Source organism: Malaclemys terrapin, chromosome 4 (genome assembly GCF_027887155.1).
Source record: "Malaclemys terrapin pileata isolate rMalTer1 chromosome 4, rMalTer1.hap1, whole genome shotgun sequence".
NCBI classification, from domain to species: Eukaryota; Metazoa; Chordata; order Testudines; family Emydidae; genus Malaclemys; species Malaclemys terrapin.
In genome coordinates this window covers 34,078,783-34,097,252 of record NC_071508.1, presented here as the reverse complement: position 1 = coordinate 34,097,252, position 18,470 = coordinate 34,078,783, and the positions used below count along the sequence as shown (strand labels likewise).

Below are 18,470 nucleotides of genomic sequence, written 5' to 3'. Positions count from 1 at the left end.
TGACCCACAGCTCAGACGTGGTACCCTGCCCCCTTCTCTTACATACTGCTTCTCTCTCCCAAGGTTGCCGTCTGGAGGCAAGATGGTGAACACAGCCCCTATGCCCGGGCAGACCCAGCATGACGAGTCTGACCGCAAAACGGAGCCTCGCTCGTCTGTCTCGGACCTGGTGAACTCCCTGACCAGTGAGATGCTAATGGTGAGTGCAGGCCATAACCCCTGTGCCTCTCACTCGGAGATACCCCTGATCCTGTCTGAACTGCCCTATGCCCAATACTCCTGCTCCACTCCCTATAGTGCCCCCTGCTGGGACTGGAGTAGCTAGGAGTTCCCCCACAGCCAGCACTGCTACCCCATTTCTGCAGCCTAGCTACATCTCCACTGAAAACCAGTCACTGTGGGTCCAGTTGTGCCCTTACCTGCAAGGCTCAGTGGGTGACACTGCAAAGAGCACTCTGGGAACTTTAAGGCTCAGGGTTTGCCAGGTTGTTCTAGGCCCATGTTTCAGGGGCTGTTGCCAAGACATTGAAGGCTACCAAACCCTGCAGGGGTGATAGGTTGTTCTAGGCTCCTGCTTTGTTCTGAGCTGTTCCCAACATGTTCTAGACTTGCACTCTCTTTGGGGGCAAAGAGCAGGTTGTTCCATATTCCTGCTTCATTCAGGGATCATGGAAATGTTCTAGACTCACATTTTCTTCGTGGGTGATGGGCAGGTTGTTCTAGACTCATGCTTCACCCAAGGGTCATTGTTGAGATGTCCTAGGCTCCTGGTTCCTTTGGGGTGACGGTCGTTCCAGGCTCACACTTGGTTGGGGGAGCTCCACTGGGATGTGCCAAGCTGCCGTTCCCTTCTGGGCCCTGCTGGGACACGGCTAAGTGGGGGTTCAGGCCAGCCTTTGTTCCCCAAACCCTGTGTATCCATTTCCCTGGAGTCAGCCCTGACAAGCCCTGCATTCAGGAAGCAGGCAGCACAGAGCCTGTCACTGGGCACCTCTGCCCAGCCACACGCCCAGTGGTGGCAGGGGCGCCTGAGACAGGGCTGGCCAGGCTCATTCATCTCGCGGACAGCTCTCTGTTCCTTTGTGAGGACTGAGCAAACCCCAGATGGCCCCCAAGGGCACCCCCTTGTCACAGAGTTGGGCAGTGTGTTGGATCAGTAACTGTGAAGCTCTCACTCTGCTCCTTGCTGACAGGAGGCTGGGATGCAGCTGAAGTGGCTGAGTGTGTTCTGGCACCTGCCCAGCGCAGATGAAATGAGTAAATAAACCTTCTCCAGAGCTCTGTGCTGAATCCTTAGTGAGGCAGGAAGAGAGAGACACCAAACCCAGGGTTCCCAAGCATCTCAGGGAGGCCAGGGGGAGCTTTACACTAGAGCAGGCAGGAAGGGAAGAGGGTGCCCAGCCAAGGGGGAGGCACCACTCTGGATGGAGGATGATGTATCTATTTATTAGGGAGGGGGTTTATTTGCTATCGCTATTGATGGAGCTAATGACATGCTGAGAACACTCAGTATCAGGATTGCCCTTCCCATGCATTCAAAAGTCACACGATTCAGCCAATGCAATCAAAGATCATCCCCCCAAATCATGAGATTGGCTAAAGAAATCACAAGATTTCAAAAATACTGTATTTGGGGTTCTTTTCATTTCTTGTCTGGCTTTGGAGTATTCAGGGGTCATGTTTTCAATCTTTTCTGTGCCGCCAGGAGGGCAGGAAACTTGCTTTGTTTTTTAAATGAAAGATGAGAGTCTCATAGAAGCCCCTAATTCCAGGAACTGGGGCTTTGAGAAATATGCCAAGAAACTCACTAAAGTTTGCAACCTTGAGACTGGAGGAGTCGCAAGCAACCCATGCGGACAGAGAAGTGAGACAAAGGGGCTGACCTTAGACATGCAGGCAGGAAATAATGCCTCTTGGGAAGATACCAGCCATTTGTGGGGGGGAGAATCTGGAGCAGGGAATGTACAGTGGGGAAATTCCCTCTAAGTTGTGCAGCTGGGTGGCTGCCCAGTAGGCTATCAAGTGCAGTGCACTTCAAGTGTTCCTCCTCCCACTGCCTTGCTGCTCCTGCCCTCTGCCTTGAAGCCCCTGGACAGCTGCTCCCGGGAGCCTCTTGCTTGCTGTGCAGAGTGGGGCAGGGGAAAGGGGCGCTGATGTCAGGGTGTCCCCCTCCCCCCGCCACTGTACCCCATCTCCACGGGGGGGGGGGCATGACAGGGTTCTGGAGGGAGCTTGCTGGCAGCTGTTGCTGTGTCTGATCAAGCAGGCTTCAGACTGCTGAGTGCTGATCTACTTAAAGGGGTAGTGTGTGTCTCTCTTTGTCACACACACACTGTGTTTCTCTGTCACACACACACACTGTGTCTCTGTCACACATACACAGTGTGCGTGTGTGTGTGTCTCTCTCTCACACACACACTGTTTTCACACTCACCTCCCAACACGAGGTATTATTGTTGTTGTAACTTGATACTTCTTTCAAAGTGTGTTGTTTTAGTGTTTTGCCTGGTCTATGCATTTCATAATTTTTATTTCTCTTCTATGCTTAAATTTAATTCTTTGAGTAGTGAGTTCTAAAATGTCTAACTTGTCCTGGCTGGAGTAATTATCCCTATGGTAACTTTTTAAAAATATATATTATAGCTAGGTTTTTGGTTTCTACTGGTGGCGCATATCCGCACATTACCTCGCTATGATGCACATAACAAAATTCATTCCGCACATGAATGGGCTCAGGATCAGGGCTGTAGTGATGGCACCAGCCCAGCAGGACAGAGACGTTATCCCCACCACACCCCGGCGCCATCCCAAACTCACAAACTGTCTTGTCTCACTGCAAGATCCGGAGCGAGAAGAATGGCCTCTGCTTCGCCCGATGGACATTATGGCATCATGTGGCGCCCCCTTGTGGCATAGCTGGGAAGAGCAGTGTCAGTAACCAAGCAACCTCTCCCTGAACTGGGGTGCAGGGCAGAGATAAGAGGGGCGAGCCAGAAAGCAATCCCCACGCCCCTCCGCACTGCAGCATGAGAGTGACGTGCCCGGGGGCTGGGACACCCCATCCAGGGGATATGGGACAAGCACGCCCCTGCAGAGAGAGGTTAAGGACAGACTAGCTAATCCCCACTCCCAGCTGCATGGCCAGGGCTTGGGAGCCCAGGCTCCTTGGCCCGGGAAGCCAGAACTGCGCCCTCCACTCTGCCCAGGAGACCCCAGCACCTGGTCCTGGACCAGGCAGTGGGAGAGGAGGAGCTGGGCGCGTCCACCCTCCTGGATCAATGCACCACGCGGTGGAGCTGAGACCCTGCTCCTTCCCTAGGTCCCATGTGTATGTGGAGTGAGGCCAGAGCTGCCCAGCTCAGAGCCAGGGGCCAATCCAGCACCCTTGTCTGGGCTACATTTGCCCTATAAAACATCCCTGCTGAGATGTAAGCAGATGGGGCACTCTGCTTGACTGGGTCACATAGCTGGGCCCATCGTGGGGAATAGGACGTTGCCTCCTACTGCCAGGGGAGAGGTTCCAGCAGGCAGCAGGGGCATGGATCCCACCTCCCCCAACCATGGGAGGGACTAGGGAGGGCACCTCCCGCAGGCCAGTGCCACTGCCGGGATCAGGGCCGGTGCTTCCACTAGGCGATCCGAGGCGGTCGCCTAGGGCAGCAGGATTTGGGGGGCGGCATTATGCTGTCCTCGGTGGAAATTCAGCGGCGGGGGGGGTCCTTCCACTACGGGTCTTCGGCAGAAATTCAGCGGCGTGTCCTTCACTCGCTCCGGGACCCACCGCCGAAGTGCCCCGAAGACGTGGAGCGGAAGGACCCCCGCCGCCGAATGCTCAGAGGAGGACAGCTGCCGCCTAGGGCGGCAAAAACCCTGGCGCCGCTCCTGGCCGGGGCCCTCAGTCACACAGTCCAGGCCAGCCACCCTACCCGGGGCTCCGGGACCGGCAGCTCAGCTTCCATGGCAGGCTTGGGCAGGGGAGAGGAGCCTGGCTGCAGGGCAGGGAAGAGAGCGTGTGATCTAGGAAACGGATATGCTTCCCCCTAAGGGCTGGGGACCCTGTGGTGGGGACTGAACCCCGCAGGGTGTGGGGGCATTACCTCCACACGCAGCAGAGACACGCAAATGGCCATAGCACACAGACATGCAGCAACGCACACACGCAAAGCCCAGAGAGATACACACAGCACAGAGCCATGCTCTAGCCAGTCATATAGCCCCCCTCCACCCTGAGCCAGGCTAATGCACATGGGGGTGCACATACACCCAGTGCAGGAACATTCACACCCAGAGCCTCCTGGCCTGTATACATATCCACAGGGTGACACGTGTCTTACCTGTGGCCCTGCCCACTCACGTATGCTCTGGCTGCCTATGTACCAGCCTGCCCGGGTGCACCAGTCCTGGCGGAGGCCTCTGGGCCCAGCAAGGAGCCCCTACTTGATCCCCTAGTGTCTCCCCCTGCGGGAAGTGGCTCACTCATGTTAGACACACTGGTGGAGTCAGAGGCAGAAGCTAATGAACTGCTGGACCACTGCCAAGCGCACTTGCCCTGTAGGAAGACGCAGAGCCAGGCCATGGGCTGCCACCGAGCCACCCAAATCTCGCAGGCCATGGCAGGGCCCTGAGTGGCAGCCTGCATCTCCCACCCCCTACCCTGGCCCCATGCTCAGGCCAGCCCCTGGAGCATGGTATAGGGCAGGGCACTCTGCCTGGGCACAGAGACACCTTGGACAATGCGTCCTGCTTTAGCAATCAGTGACCTCTCTCCTGTGCTCCCCATGCCCTGCCCTCTCCTGCACCACTCCTCTGCACATGCCCTACTCCTCCTGTGCCTCCCTCCATTCTCCTACTCCCCCAGCCCCCTGCCCCTCCCCTCCACAGCCTCCTGCCCTCCCCTCCATGCCCTCCTGCCCCCTGCCCCTCCCCTTCTCCTCCAGCCCCCTCCCCTCCATGCCCTCCTGCTCCCTGCCCCTCCCCTCCTCCTCCAGCCCCTGCCCCTCCCCTCCACGCCCTCCTGCCCTCCTCTCCCCCTCCAGCTCCTGCCCCTCCCCTCCACGCCCTCCTGCCCTCCTCTCCCCCTCCAGCCCTCTTCCCCTCTCCTCCACGCCTTCCTGCCCCTTCCACTCCCCTACTCCTCCAGCCCGCTGCCTCTCCCCTACTCCTCTGGCCCCCTTCCCCTCCCCTCCATGCCCTCCTGCCCTCTCCTCCACTCCCCTCCTCTACTCATCCTGCACCCCTCTTCCTCCCCTCCCCTTCTCATCCACCTTCCCTACTCACCCTGCCCCCTCCCTTACCCCTCCTCCTCCACTCTCCTTTGCCCTCCCCTCTCCCTTCACTCCCCTACTCCTCTTGCCCTGCTGCCCCTCCCCTTCTACTGTCTGCCTCCCCTTCCCTCTCAGGCAGTCTCCTTCCCCCCAGCAGGCAGCTCACTAACCGCTCTGACCCTCTGGCCCTGGCTCCTACTCTGCCAGCCCCTCTCCCTTCCGTTCACTGCTCCCCGACCCTGCCTCTCTGGACTGAGGGGAGAGGAGTCCCTCTGGGTGGCTGAGCCTGCCAGCCCTGTAAGGAGGAGGGAAGATGCTCTGTAGGATGGTGGCATCCTGTTCTCTCAGATCCCCAGTACCCTTCCTCAGGCTGTTCCTCAGGGGGCCCAGCCCACTCAGGAGCATTGCCTGCCTAAAGCCCACTGCTCAGTGCCTGGCCCTCTTTAGCTCAAGCTGTGGAGACTCACACCTTGGCTCCGGAGGTCCCCTTGTCTGTTCCAGGTCATGAGCAAGACACTGTTACCATAGCACCACTTGGCCTTCCAGACCCACAACAAACAGATTCCCATAGACCTAGCAAGAGCCTGATCTGAGCCATCATTGACAAAGGCACAGCTTTGAGGAAGCTCACATGGCTGGCACCATACAGGAATAGACAGGGCACTGCTGAGGGGAAGCTCACAGCGCTGGAGTCCATGCTGGCATAGACAGGGCACTGCTGCACGATGTGACAGAGAGACTGCCGAGACTCATCAAGCCCTCGGATCGCTACCCCTTCCTGCTTCTCCACGTGGGCACCAATGATACTGCCAAGAATGACCTTGAGCGGATCACTGCAAACTACGTGGCTCTGGGAAGAAGGATAAAGGAGTTTGAGGCACAAGTGGTGTTCTCGTCCTTCCTCCCTGTGCAAGGAAAAGGCCGGGGTAGAGACCGTCGAATCGTGGAAGTCAACGAATGGCTACGCAGGTGGTGTCGAAGAGAAGGCTTTGAATTCTTCGACCATGGGATGGTGTTCCAAGAAGAAGGAGTGCTAGGCAGAGACGGGCTCCACCTAACGAAGAGAGGGAAGAGCATCTTCGCCAGCAGGCTGGCTAACCTAGTGAGGAGGGCTTTAAACTAGGTTCACCGGGGGAAGGAGACCAAAGCCCTGAGGTAAGTGGGGAAATGGGATCCTGGGAGGAAGCACAAGCAGGAGAGCGCAAGAGGGGAGGACTCCTGGCTCATGCTGAGAAAGAGGGACCATCATTGAGTTATCTTAAGTGCCTATACACAAATGCAAGAAGCCTGGGAAACAAGCAGGGAGAACTGGAAGTCCTAGCACAGTCAGGGAACTATGATGCGATTGGAATAACAGAGACTTGGTGGGATAACTCACATGACTGGAGTACTGTCATGGATGGATATAAATTGTTCAGGAAGGACAGGCAGGGCAGAAAAGGTGGGGGAGTTGCGTTGTATGTAAGAGAGGAGTATGACTGCTCAGAGCTCCAGTATGAAACTGCAGAAAAGCCTGAGAGTCTCTGGATAAAGTTGAGAAGTGTGAGCAACAAGGGTGATGTCGTGGTTGGAGTCTGCTATAGACCACCAGACCAGGGGGATGAGGTGGACGAGGCTTTCTTCTGGCAACTAGCAGAAGTTGCTAGATCGCAGGCCCTGGTTCTCATGGGAGACTTTAATCACCCTGATAACTGCTGGGAGAGCAATACAGCGGTGCACAGACAATCCAGGAAGTTTTTGGAAAGTGTAGGGGACAATTTCCTGGTGCAAGTGCTGGAGGAACCAACTAGGGGCAGAGCTTTTCTTGACCTGCTGCTCACAAACAGGGAAGAATTAGTAGGGGAAGCAAAAGTGGATGGGAACCTGGGAGGCAGTGACCATGAGATGGTCGAGTTCAGGATCCTGACACAAGGAAGAAAGGAGAGCAGCAGAATACGGACCCTGGACTTCAGAAAAGCAGACTTTGACTCCCTCAGGGAACAGATGGGCAGGATCCCCTGGGAGAATAACATGAAGGGCAGAGGGGTCCAGGAAAGCTAGCTGTATTTTAAAGAATCCTTATTGCGGTTGCAGGAACAAACCATCTCGATGTGTAGAAAGAATAGTAAATATGGCAGGCGACCAGCTTGGCTAAACAATGAAATCCTTGCTGATCTTAAACGCAAAAAAGAAGCTTACAAGAAGTGGAAGATTGGACAAATGACCAGGGAGGAGTATAAAAATATTGCTCAGGCATGCAGGAGTGAAATCAGGAAGGCCAAATCACACTTGGAGTTGCAGTTAGCAAGAGATGTTAAGAGTAACAAGAAGGGTTTCTTCAGATATGTTAGCAACAAGAAGAAAATCAAGGAAAATGTGGGACCTTACTGAATGAGGGAGGCAACCTAGTGACCGAGGATGTGGAAAAAGCTAATGTACTCAATGATTTTTTTGCCTCTGTCTTCACGAACAAGGTCAGCTCCCAGATTGCTGCACTGGGCAGTACAGTATGGGGAGAAGGTGACCAGCCCTCTGTGGAGAAAGAAGTGGTTTGGGACTATTTAGAAAAACTGGACGTGCACAAGTCCATGGGGCCGGATGCGCTGCATCCGAGGGTGCTAAAGGAGTTGGCGGGTGAGATTGCAGAGCCATTAGCCATTATTTTTGAAAACTCATGGCGATCGGGGGAGGTCCCAGATGACTGGAAAAAGGCTAATGTAGTGCCCATCTTTAAAAAAGGGAAGAAGGAGGATCCGGGGAACTACAGGCCAGTCAGCCTCACCTCAGTCCCTGGAAAAATCATGGAGCAGGTCCTCAAGGAATCAATTATGAAACATTTAGAGGAGAGGAAAGTGATCAGGAACAGTCAGCATGGATTCACGAAGGGGAAGTCGTGCCTGACTAACCTAATTGCCTTCTACGATGAGATAACTGGCTCTGTGGATGACGGGAAAGCAGTGGATGTGTTATTCCTTGACTTTAGCAAAGCTTTTGATACGGTGTCCCACAGTATTCTTGCCGCCAAGTTAAAGAAGTATGGGCTGGATGAATGGACTGTAAGGTGGATAGAAAGTTGGCTAGATCGTCAGGCTCAACGGGTAGTGATCAATGGCTCCATGTCTAGTTGGCAGCCGGTTTCAAGCGGAGTGCCCCAAGGGTCGGTCTTGGGGCCGGTTTTGTTTAATATCTTTATTAATGATCTGGAGGATGGTGTGGACTGCACTCTCAGCAAATTTGCAGATGACACTAAACTAGGAGGCGTGGTAGATACACTAGAGGGTAGGGATCAGATACAGAGGGACCTAGAGAAATTAGAGGATTGGGCCAAAAAAAACCTGATGAGGTTCAACAAGGACAAGTGCAGAGTCCTGCACTTAGGACGGAAGAATCCCATGCACTGCTACAGACTAGGGACCGAATGGCTAGGTAGCAGTTCTGCAGAAAAGGACCTAGGGGTCACAGTGGACGAGAAGCTGGATATGAGTCAACAGTGTGCTCTTGTTGCCAAGAAGGCTAACGGCATTTTGGGCTGTATAAGTAGGGGCATTGCCAGCAGATCGAGGAACGTGATCATTCCCCTTTATTCGACATTGGTGAGGCCTCATCTGGAATACTGTGTCCAGTTTTGGGCCCCACACTACAAGAAGGATGTGGAAAAATTGGAAAGAGTCCAACGGAGGGCAACAAAAATGATTAGGGGTCTGGAGCACATGACTTATGAGGAGAGGCTGAGGGAACTGGGATTGTTTAGTCTCCAGAAGAGAAGAATGAGGGGGGATTTGATAGCAGCCTTCAACTACCTGAAGGGGAGTTCCAAAGAGGATGGAGCTCGGCTATTCTCAGTGGTGGCAGATGACAGAACAAGGAGCAATGGTCTCAAGTTGCAGTGGGGGAGGTCCAGGTTGGATATTAGGAAAAACTATTTCACTAGGAGGGTGGTGAAACACTGGAATGTGTTACCTAGGGAGGTGGTGGAGTCTCCTTCCTTGGAGGTTTTTAAGGCCCGGCTTGACAAAGCCCTGGCTGGGATGATTTAGTTGGGAATTGGTCCTGCTTTGAGCAGGGGGTTGGACTAGATGACCTATTGAGGTCCCTTCCAACCCTGATATTCTATGATTCTATGATAAGCTCACAGCTCTGGAGTCTGTGCTGGGATAGATAGGGCACTGCTGCGGGGAAGCTCACAGCACTGGAGTCCATGCTGGCATAGACAGGGCACCGCTGAGGAGAAGCTTTGTAGAAATGAGAGATGAACAAGGCTTGTGAGGACCTGGCTGGAATACACCTCCCCCTGCCCCTCCCTGGACAACACACGGTCATTCCATGCTTCCACCACTGCCTTTGGGGAGACTCTTCCACAGCCTAACCTCTTGCCATTAGGAGACTATCGCTGCTCGTCAGTGTCGCCCCATCACTCCTACCTAGCCCCCCTTTAAACATTCTCCTCCCCCACTCGAAATTCACATTCCTCAGGTTCCCCTAGACATTTGTGTCCCTGCACCACCGACAGGACACGTGCGGGGGAGACGGAATGTAATTACCCTGGCTGGAGCTAACAATACAGTGCCGCATCTGATACAAGCTCTATCCTTCCCCAAACACATTACCCAGCTACATAACATGATTGCAGAGAGGGAGAACAGCAGAAGGACAGTGAAACAAAATTGTTTTGCCATTTAACTCCCTGTTTTGTTCCAAGGACACAGGAGATGAGGGGACAGATTCTCACCTGGTGTCCATCGACGTTGATATGCACCAGCTGAGAATTTGGCTCAATAGCTTTTAAGGGCAGGCTCAGGGTCAGTTCTTCCATATAGGCAGGGCAGCAAAACCCTCCAAGGCAATGCCTGGGTTTCTCCTTCTCCCTGCTGCTCAATGTATGTATTTCTGTGCCCTCCTCAGTGGTTGGCTTGAGGAAGGGCAAAGTGAGAGGTGGCCCTGTGGATTTGTCTCAGGGAGATCAGGGTAACTGCTGCTGGGACCCCTGAATGAGTCTGTGCTAGATTCCTTACTCTGCACAACTAGTTTCCAAGGCTGATGGTGGAACATGAGCTAATGACCTGACACAGTGTCCTCCAAACGACCCTGGGAGGTCCCCAAGCAACCCGGCAAGCTGCCCTCTGAGTGACTTAGGGAGGGACCTACACGATCACCTAACCAGGCATCCCAAGGGATCTGATGATGTGTCCTCAGAGGTGTATTTTGTGTGTGCTCATGAGCAACACCCTAAAAAGCTAGAGCAGCCTTGCTGGCTGCCTCCCTGTCCAGCTCCCACTGGCTCCTGGAAAAGTGTGATACTCGGGTGGATGGCAAGAAATGGGACATGTCCAGTGTTCTTTGCTTCTGAACAGAGCTGGTCAGGAAAGGGAACTTCTGCTCCATCTGACATCTCAAGATTTCCCTTCCTCCCACCTCTGAGCGACAAAATTCACCACAGAACGAAGAGTCGGAGATCTTTCATGTGAGACACACTGAAAGAACCTTATGGAAAAGTGGTTTCACAGGGACTTTAATGTTACAATGTAACATTTGAAATGATGCCATCAAAGTGAAAAGCTTTGATAAATTCCCCTTGCTTGGTTTCACTTGGTCAGTGTTTTCTGAGGGAAAGCTGTTCCACAGGCTGTGTTTTGACTAGCTCTGCTTCTGAGGGTATATCTACACTTGGTTGCAGCCCATGTAGATCTAACCAGGGTAGCGGTGATCTAGCTAGCTTGAGTCCTGGAGCAGTGAAGCAGCAGTAGCATGGGCTTCAGCGTGGGCAGTACCAGCCTGCCCAGACCCCTGGGTAATTACTTGCGGGGCTAGCCCAGGTTGAAGCACATGGTGCTGCAGCTCCACTGCTCCGGCACCCAAGCTAGCTAGATTAAACTTTGCTCGGGTATGTGTGCTTGAGCTGCAATCACACTCTGGTTGCAATGCAGGTGCACCCTTGTATCTCTAATGCACTAGTGTGTGGTGGCAGGGAGAGGCGACTAGTGGGTCCCTAATGCACTGGGGGCGGGGGTGTCCATCCATCCAACAGCTCTCTAAGTACTGGTGTGGGGGGAGGGAGCGGGTGGGTCATCCAATGGAGGAGATGGTTGGACAGCTTCCTAAGGCAGTATCAGTCTGTGACAAATCTGAACCGACTGGCTCCTCGATAGCTCCTGTGCTGCCCCGAGCCCCTGCTGGAATGCAGTGCCATTGCCCTGCGGGAACACCGGCCCTGGCCGATGGTACCACAGGAGCACCGGCAGAGGGCAGCAGTGAAGGGGTTGAGATCTAGTCCTAGCGGGTGAGTGTCTGGGGAGGCAGCGTATGCCCCCCTGGACTGATATGACCGAGTGAAACCACAAATGTGGAGCTGAGTCAGACAAATAGTGAATGGGGCTGTCAAGGGGCACATGGCAAATGCTGCATCACAAGGGCCTGGTGGGTGTCAGGAGGTCTCATGTTTGGAGCATGTGGGGACTGAGAGTGGAGCATTGGAGATACCTGGCCCTTCCACCTTCTCTCAACAGTTCTCACACATGAGGAACTCCACTAGCACCAGCCATTATCATCTCCCACCACCCCATAATTTGCTCTTGAGCCTCTATTTAGGGATGTTGAAGAGCTTCATCCCAGCTTGGTTTTGGGCCTTTAGGTGTCTCTTCCCACCTCCCTGATAGACGGTACTGCGTGGAAATCCCTCCCCATAGATAGCCGGGTATGTTACTTCTCTCTCTCCCCGCTCAGCCCTCTTCTGTCTCACGAACTCAGGCCATACACCCCCGGCATTAGCCACTGTGTGCGTGAGGGTCCCGTCCTCTGCCAGGTCTCAGTGCCTCCATTGTGTTGGGTGGAGGAGGCCAAGTTATCCCGGGGCTGCTCACGACGAGACGCAGCCTGGGCCGTTGGATTGGTTCTGGAGAGATCGCTGCAGTGATGTGACAGGCAGGCTGTCAGGAAGGATTTGGCTAATTGGAGCTCCCGACCCTAGGGAAATGAGTGTGTGGAGTGGAGCCAGGAGCCATCTGAGGAGACGCCAGTGACAGAGAGAGAGGCTGATCCCCTCTGACAGCTGCCTGGACAGCAATGAAGCCACAGGCCCAGGAATCCATAAGATATTATCTAGTTATCTAAACGTAGTGGGAAGAGTTCCGCTCCCCAATGCCCTGCAGAGGCATCTTCGCTGGAGACACAGACAGGATTGCCAGAGAGTGCTACAAGGACAGGGGGCTCCAGGCATGGGGAGAAAGGGAGGAGCCCAGCTAGGCCCTGGCAAGACGCAGAGGAGATTGCTCCTTCATCGTGGATGTGGGTGTGCCCCTGCTTCCATGCTGTGTATCCAGGAGAGTCAGCCAGGAGTGAATGGCCAGCCCCTAAAATTCCTCAAAGCCTGGAGGATGAAGGGATTTGTTCTCTGAGATCTGGGAGCCCATGCACTGTGACTAGACATGGATACCCTGTCCCAAGGCCATGCACACACCCACAGAGACATGAGGGCCACATGCAGAAGAGGGACCTCAGCATCAGCACTTGAGGAGATGGGGCCTGGGGTCTCCATGCATGGCGTCGTACTGATGAATTAACCAGAGCTGCCCCTGACCCTTGCTTCAGTCAGAGCCAGGGCATGAGATTTTCCTGCAGCTCCTCTACCTCTCACTGAGGTGACTAGCTGAGCTGAGAGCTCCGGAGGAAGGAGAGGTACCGGTCTCGAAGGGGTCTGCAATGCCTGTTTCTGGTGGCAGTGCTCAGGCTGTGCTCCACATTTCCCTTTGCTGACAAGATGCCGGGAAGTTTTCTCCTCGGTGCATTCCGGGGTACAGTATGGCACGAACAGCATGCACATCTGCTCAGCTACGTGCCAATGCAGTCCTCCCTTTGCCTGGTCCCCGGGGACTTCCCAGGCAAGCTCTCCACATCTGCTTTGGGTCAATGGCTCCAGCTTCCTCCAGGCTGCCTTTGTACTGATGGAGTGGCTTGCAGCTGGCGGCGTCACTACCCATAATGGAGCAAATGCATGTGCCGCCCTCCTCATATGTCTGCATCTCTTCTCTTATTTCTTTCCCCATTCCTAAAGATGAGCCCCAGCCAGCCCTCCCAACAGTCCCTGGGCCGCAAGCCACAGCACCAAGCCATCTGCTCTGTCTGAGTGACTCAGACTCCCAGTGGATCCGGAGAAGCCATAGGCGAGAAGGGGCTTTTGTCATTTATGGAGAAGTGCAGAGCCACCAGCACCCACAAGGCCTCTCGTTTCATCCAGTCCAGCCAGGAAAGGAATCAGAGCAACCCAGACAGGGCTACTACAGAACCTCTGGTTCATCCCCACTAATGACTTCTCCATCCTGCATCTGCACAGCCACGGCACCTCCACCTCCCTGGTCAGCCCCATGGTTGCTCATACTTCCTAACAGTGCGGCCTGTCAGTGGGAAGATCCGCAGGTGCTGAATCCGGGCCTTCAGGCTGCAGCCACATCCACAACACCACTCAACAACTCTACTAGTGACTGGAGAACTGGGAGCCTGAAAGGCATATGATCCATTAAAGTACTGCCCCCAGGGATGTGATTGGAGGAGTTCCGGAGTCCCTGATTGGGTCACGTACACTATTTAAGCCAGAAAGAGACAGAGGACGTTGTCTGTGCAAAAAGGTGGATCCTGGCTTGCTGCTGCTACAGACCCTGCCGTCTCCTACCTGCTGTCCCAGCCTCGTCCCCAATTCCGGACTCTGACCCTGTCCTGTTCCCAGCTCCTACCCTCAGCCTCCTTCCAGTCCCTGGACCCCCTCGTCCTGGTTTCTGACTGCTCTGGCTCCAACCATAGGCTATGGCTCTTTGGCTTCTGACTCAACACTGACCTTTGGCTTCAGCTTCTGTTTCCTCTCCCTCCTGGCTTCAATTTTCGGCTCTAACACCTGGCTCCTGCCTTCAGACCTGCCCATTGGCCTCTGGTTCCTGAGCACCATGCTGACCACCAGGCCAGCCCGCCCCATACTGGTCCCAGGGCAGTGGTGGAAGCCTTATCACTTGAGTCGTCTAGAAACCAGATAGTCCTTTAGAAACCAGTGCAAAGCACTATTAGGTGCCCTAAAGGGAAGCTCCTGCACTAGCCAGCAGGTGATTTAATGGGTCTGTTTCTGCTGTGGTTTCTGCTGTACCCATTAAGAACCTTGCTTCCAACATCTCGGCCTGAACTTCTCCTTCCTTAGTGTCAGGCTGTTGCTCCAAGGCCCACGTAGAAAGCTGTGGGACATTGGACGCAAAATGCGCAAGGTGTCTGGGAGATGTGAGGGTTTAAGAACAGCTGTCTTCCTCATTTCTTGGGGAGGGTTTTTGGGCTGACCAGGCCTGGCACCATTCAGAGCGCAGCCTGGGCCCCTCGCTTGTGAAATACCTCCCATCAACATCCAAAAGTGCCCTAAACAGTGCCCATTCCTGCCATGGAGCACTAGGATGGGACAGGCTAAGAAATGTCTCAGTCTGCAGCATGATAATGGCAGCGTGAACAGAGGTCAAACAGTCCTCCCATGCCTGTCCCTCGTGTAGGGTGACCAGACAGCAAGTGTGAAAAATCCGGACGGAGGTGGGGGGTAATAGGAGTCTGTGTAAGAAAAAGCCCCAAATATCAGGACTGTCCCTATAAAATCGGGACATCTGGTCACCCTACCCTCATGGACCGTTGGCCTTGCAACATCTTCCAAAAGCCTCTGCTTCTGGGAACTGTGGGATAGATACCTAGAGGGCAGTGTGGGTATGGGGAAAACTGTAACAGGTCTGCAGCATGGACACACTGAACCGACTGTGCTTAAACCAAATCTCTCCTATGGCTTCAGTTAGAAGCAGCTCTGTGAGTGTAGACTCAGCCGAAGAGAGCTCGGTCTGGACACTCCATGTTTGCTTTAGTCTGTGTTGGCCTCAGTGAGGACTGGTGCCTTTGGCTAAGTCAGGAGAGGCTGGTGGGATAATGAGTCATTAGATGCACCGTTCACAAGTGTTTTAAGCTGGACTACTGCAGTGCTTCTATGTGTAAGGCAGTGGAGAAGGGTCGGGTGGGGGGAGGGCAGCAGAACCAGGGTGTCTGTTAGTGGGGGACAGGAGACCCAAGCATCTAAAACCCACATGTATAGTGGGCCAAAATGTTCTGACCAAAAACTTTTCTTGCTAGGGATGAACTGAAAACATTTTTTGCAGGAATGTCATTTTAGTCTAAATTTTTCGACAGGACATTTTGAAACAAAATTAACTTGTTTCATTTTTAATTGAAATTTTCATTTCATTTTGTTTTTCGAAACCTGAAAAAGATTGATGATTTTGAAAGATTTCTACATGTTATATTGTATTAATTCCGTTCTGTTAGTCAAAATGAAACGTGATCTGGTTGAAATCATGTGTTTTGCCAAGACTGAAAGGGGATATTTCCAAATATTTCGTTTTGCCAAAAATTCCAAGATTTTGACTCTTTGTCCCAATTGGGGGTGAAACCAAATTTCAAAATCCCAGAACTTTCAATGGGACAGAAATTCATTTTTTGGCCCACTGTAGTTAGGACTGTTCAGGAAACCAACATTAAAACTGTGGTTCCCCAGCTTAAGAGAGCTCGGCCCTTTGTTATATCTGTTTGGAGCCTGCCAAACTAGACTTTCTTTAAAATCCTTAGAAGAAATGATATGATTTGAGGCCAGGTGCTGAGGGGCAGGAGATTTGTAATTGGAAATTGTTGACCTTGCCATGGGAGTCAGCAGAGACATTTAGCATCTTGTATGTGCTGTGGATTTGTATCTCCCGAAGCCACTGTACCATTCATCAAAGGCTTACGGAAACTCTGAACACACACAGCATTTCAGAAGGTAAAACTCACCCTGCCTAAAGTCCTTATTAAAGAGTTTCCAGTTCCCAGGCCTCATGCCAGAGCACTACTGGCTGAGATTGGGCATACGGGTTAGCAAATGCTTTGAACTTGAACATAAGAACGTCCATACTGTATCAGACACATGGCCCATCTAGCCCAGTATCCTGTCTTCCGAGAGTGGCCAGTGCCAGATGCTACAGAGGGAATGAACAGAACAGGGTAATTATCGAGTGATCCATCCCATATCGTCCAGTCCCAGCATCTGGCAGTCAGAGGCCTAAGGACACACAGGTGCCAATTTTCCAAAGTGCTGGGGGGGCTCAACCCCCAGCTCTGCCCCAGGCCCCACTCCACCCCTTCCCCCAAGACTCCACCCCTTCCCTGCCTCTTCCCGCCCAGTTCTGCTCCCTCCCCCGAGCAGGCCAGATTCTTGCTCCTCCCCCCTCCCTCCCAGAGCCTCCTGAACACCATGAAACAGGCGGGAGGCATGGGGCAGGAGCTGGAGGTGCTGATCCGCGGGGCCTGCCGGCGGGCAGGAGGCACTGAGGGGGTTGGGGGGAGCTGATGGCGGGCTGCCGGTGGGTGGAGCACCCACAGAGTCTGCGCCTATGTAAGGACACCCAGAGCATGGGGTGGCGTCCCTGACCATCCTGGCTAATAGCCATTGATGGACCTTTTCTCCATGGACTTACCTAGTTCTTTTTTTGAACTCTCATACGCAAGCAGGCAACTATAGGGTTACATTGTGCCTTTAGGCACCACCCTACGCAAGGGGTGGTAGGTATATCAACTGTGCCACCTCTGGAAAAGCCCCAGGGGCAGAGGCACGACTTTTATTTTTCCCTGTAGGTGCTCCACCCCTGCTTCGCCCTGAGCCCCCCCATTCCACTCCCCTCCCCCGAGGCCCCACCCGCCCATTGCTCACTGCTCTCCACTCTCCCCCAAGCATCTCTCTCCAGCTGCCAAACAGCTGATCAGTGGTGCCGCAGAACAGCTGTGGCTGGTGGGTGCTGAACACCCACTGTTTTTTTTCCATGGGTGCTTGAGCCCCAGAGCACCCCCGGAGTTGGCGTCTATGCCAGGGGGCATCATAGTTCAGAGACACGCCTCTGTGTTACAGTCCCTCCCCTGCTTCCCCCTTGCTCTGCAGGGTAGTGATTAACTACAGGCCCGGACCAGCCACAAATTACAACACCCCGTGTACTGGCTGGGCTGCTCTGGTCAGGGAATAGAGGGAAGACGCAGCAACTGCTGACTCCTGCCTGCCCAGTCCCCAGCTCTGGGTAACATGCAGAGATGCAAGGAGAGTCGCTCCCCTGCACAGCCCTATCATCCAAACCACAATCCGGGCCACTCAGGTTCAAAGATGTTCCCAGCCTGTGCCGACGTGTATTAAAGTCCTCAGCAAAATAGGCGTGTTTTGTACAGTGCATGCCCTGGGCGTGGAGGGACAGGCCAATGTAAAGTCTGTTTCGTTGACTGTTGACATTTTCAACCTTTCAGAGGTTTGTTTGGATTTTGATTTTCCTGTCGTTCTAGGGATTTGTTTTGTTTTGTTTAAACCACAACATCCTTTTAAGACCATTTCCCTGGAAATGATTGATGTGTATTTTCAACCTTAACTCCAACGTAAAGAAGCTTTTCGTCATGGAATACGGAGAGATTTGGGGAGCGATACAGTATCGTGTGAAAGCAGAGTGGTGATAATTCCCCTGCACTCCACCAGGGGGAAGCCATGGTGCAACTGAGATAGTCATTATTAATCACTGGTTTGTTATTATGAGCAGTAAATCAGGGAGTACAAAGGGGAGCGTGGGAGCTGGGAGAGTTGGAAGGCCTCCCATCTAAGAGACCGTCACAGGAGCTATGCATATGTGTCTTAAAGAAATGCAGGGAGCAGGGTGGCATAGGCCTCTGTGCCAGCAGCAGAGCGGAGATAATAGAAAGGAAGCTGGGAATGATTGGAGTTTAACAAGAAGCAAGAGACCTACGCACGGGAAGAGCACATTTAGATGAGGTGCCTGCTGATGCTCTGACAATGGACTGAGGTCAGGGAGGTCCCATCAGTGGAAATGCTCACAAAGAGCCCAGATGAGACAGGCAGAGCAAGCAGAGGGAGATGAGCTGGGTTGCGGTGGCCTGTGAGCTCCGTTCCTGCTAGTGATTGGTACTGGAGAAGCAAGGGCATTTTGGAGAGGCCCATGAGAAACAGGCAGTGCTGATTGCCAGGGCAGGTGAGCCGGGGGCTGAGGCCAAGCAGGGTAAATTGCTGGCTAGCGAGTTGGCTCCACACATCGCTGACAAGAAGCAGAGTAACCAAGTGCTCTAGTGGCTAAATCACAGAGCTTATAAATATGCTATTCTGGATGGCTAGCAGGTTCGGTCCTTTAGCTCAAATGGTAGAAGCCTGTG

General features: G+C 53.6%; 1 protein-coding gene across 4 annotated transcripts in view; it reads left to right on the top strand.

Annotated features, from left to right (window-relative positions):
• Positions 1–18,470, top strand: part of SYT7 (synaptotagmin 7) — a 177,049-nt gene that overhangs the window by 126,534 nt on the left and 32,045 nt on the right. For all 4 annotated transcript variants that reach the window (XM_054026587.1, XM_054026586.1, XM_054026585.1 and 1 more), the window contains one exon: positions 64–199. In XM_054026587.1, the coding sequence (XP_053882562.1) occupies positions 64–199 (136 nt within the window). The remainder of the gene's footprint in view (positions 1–63; positions 200–18,470) is intronic.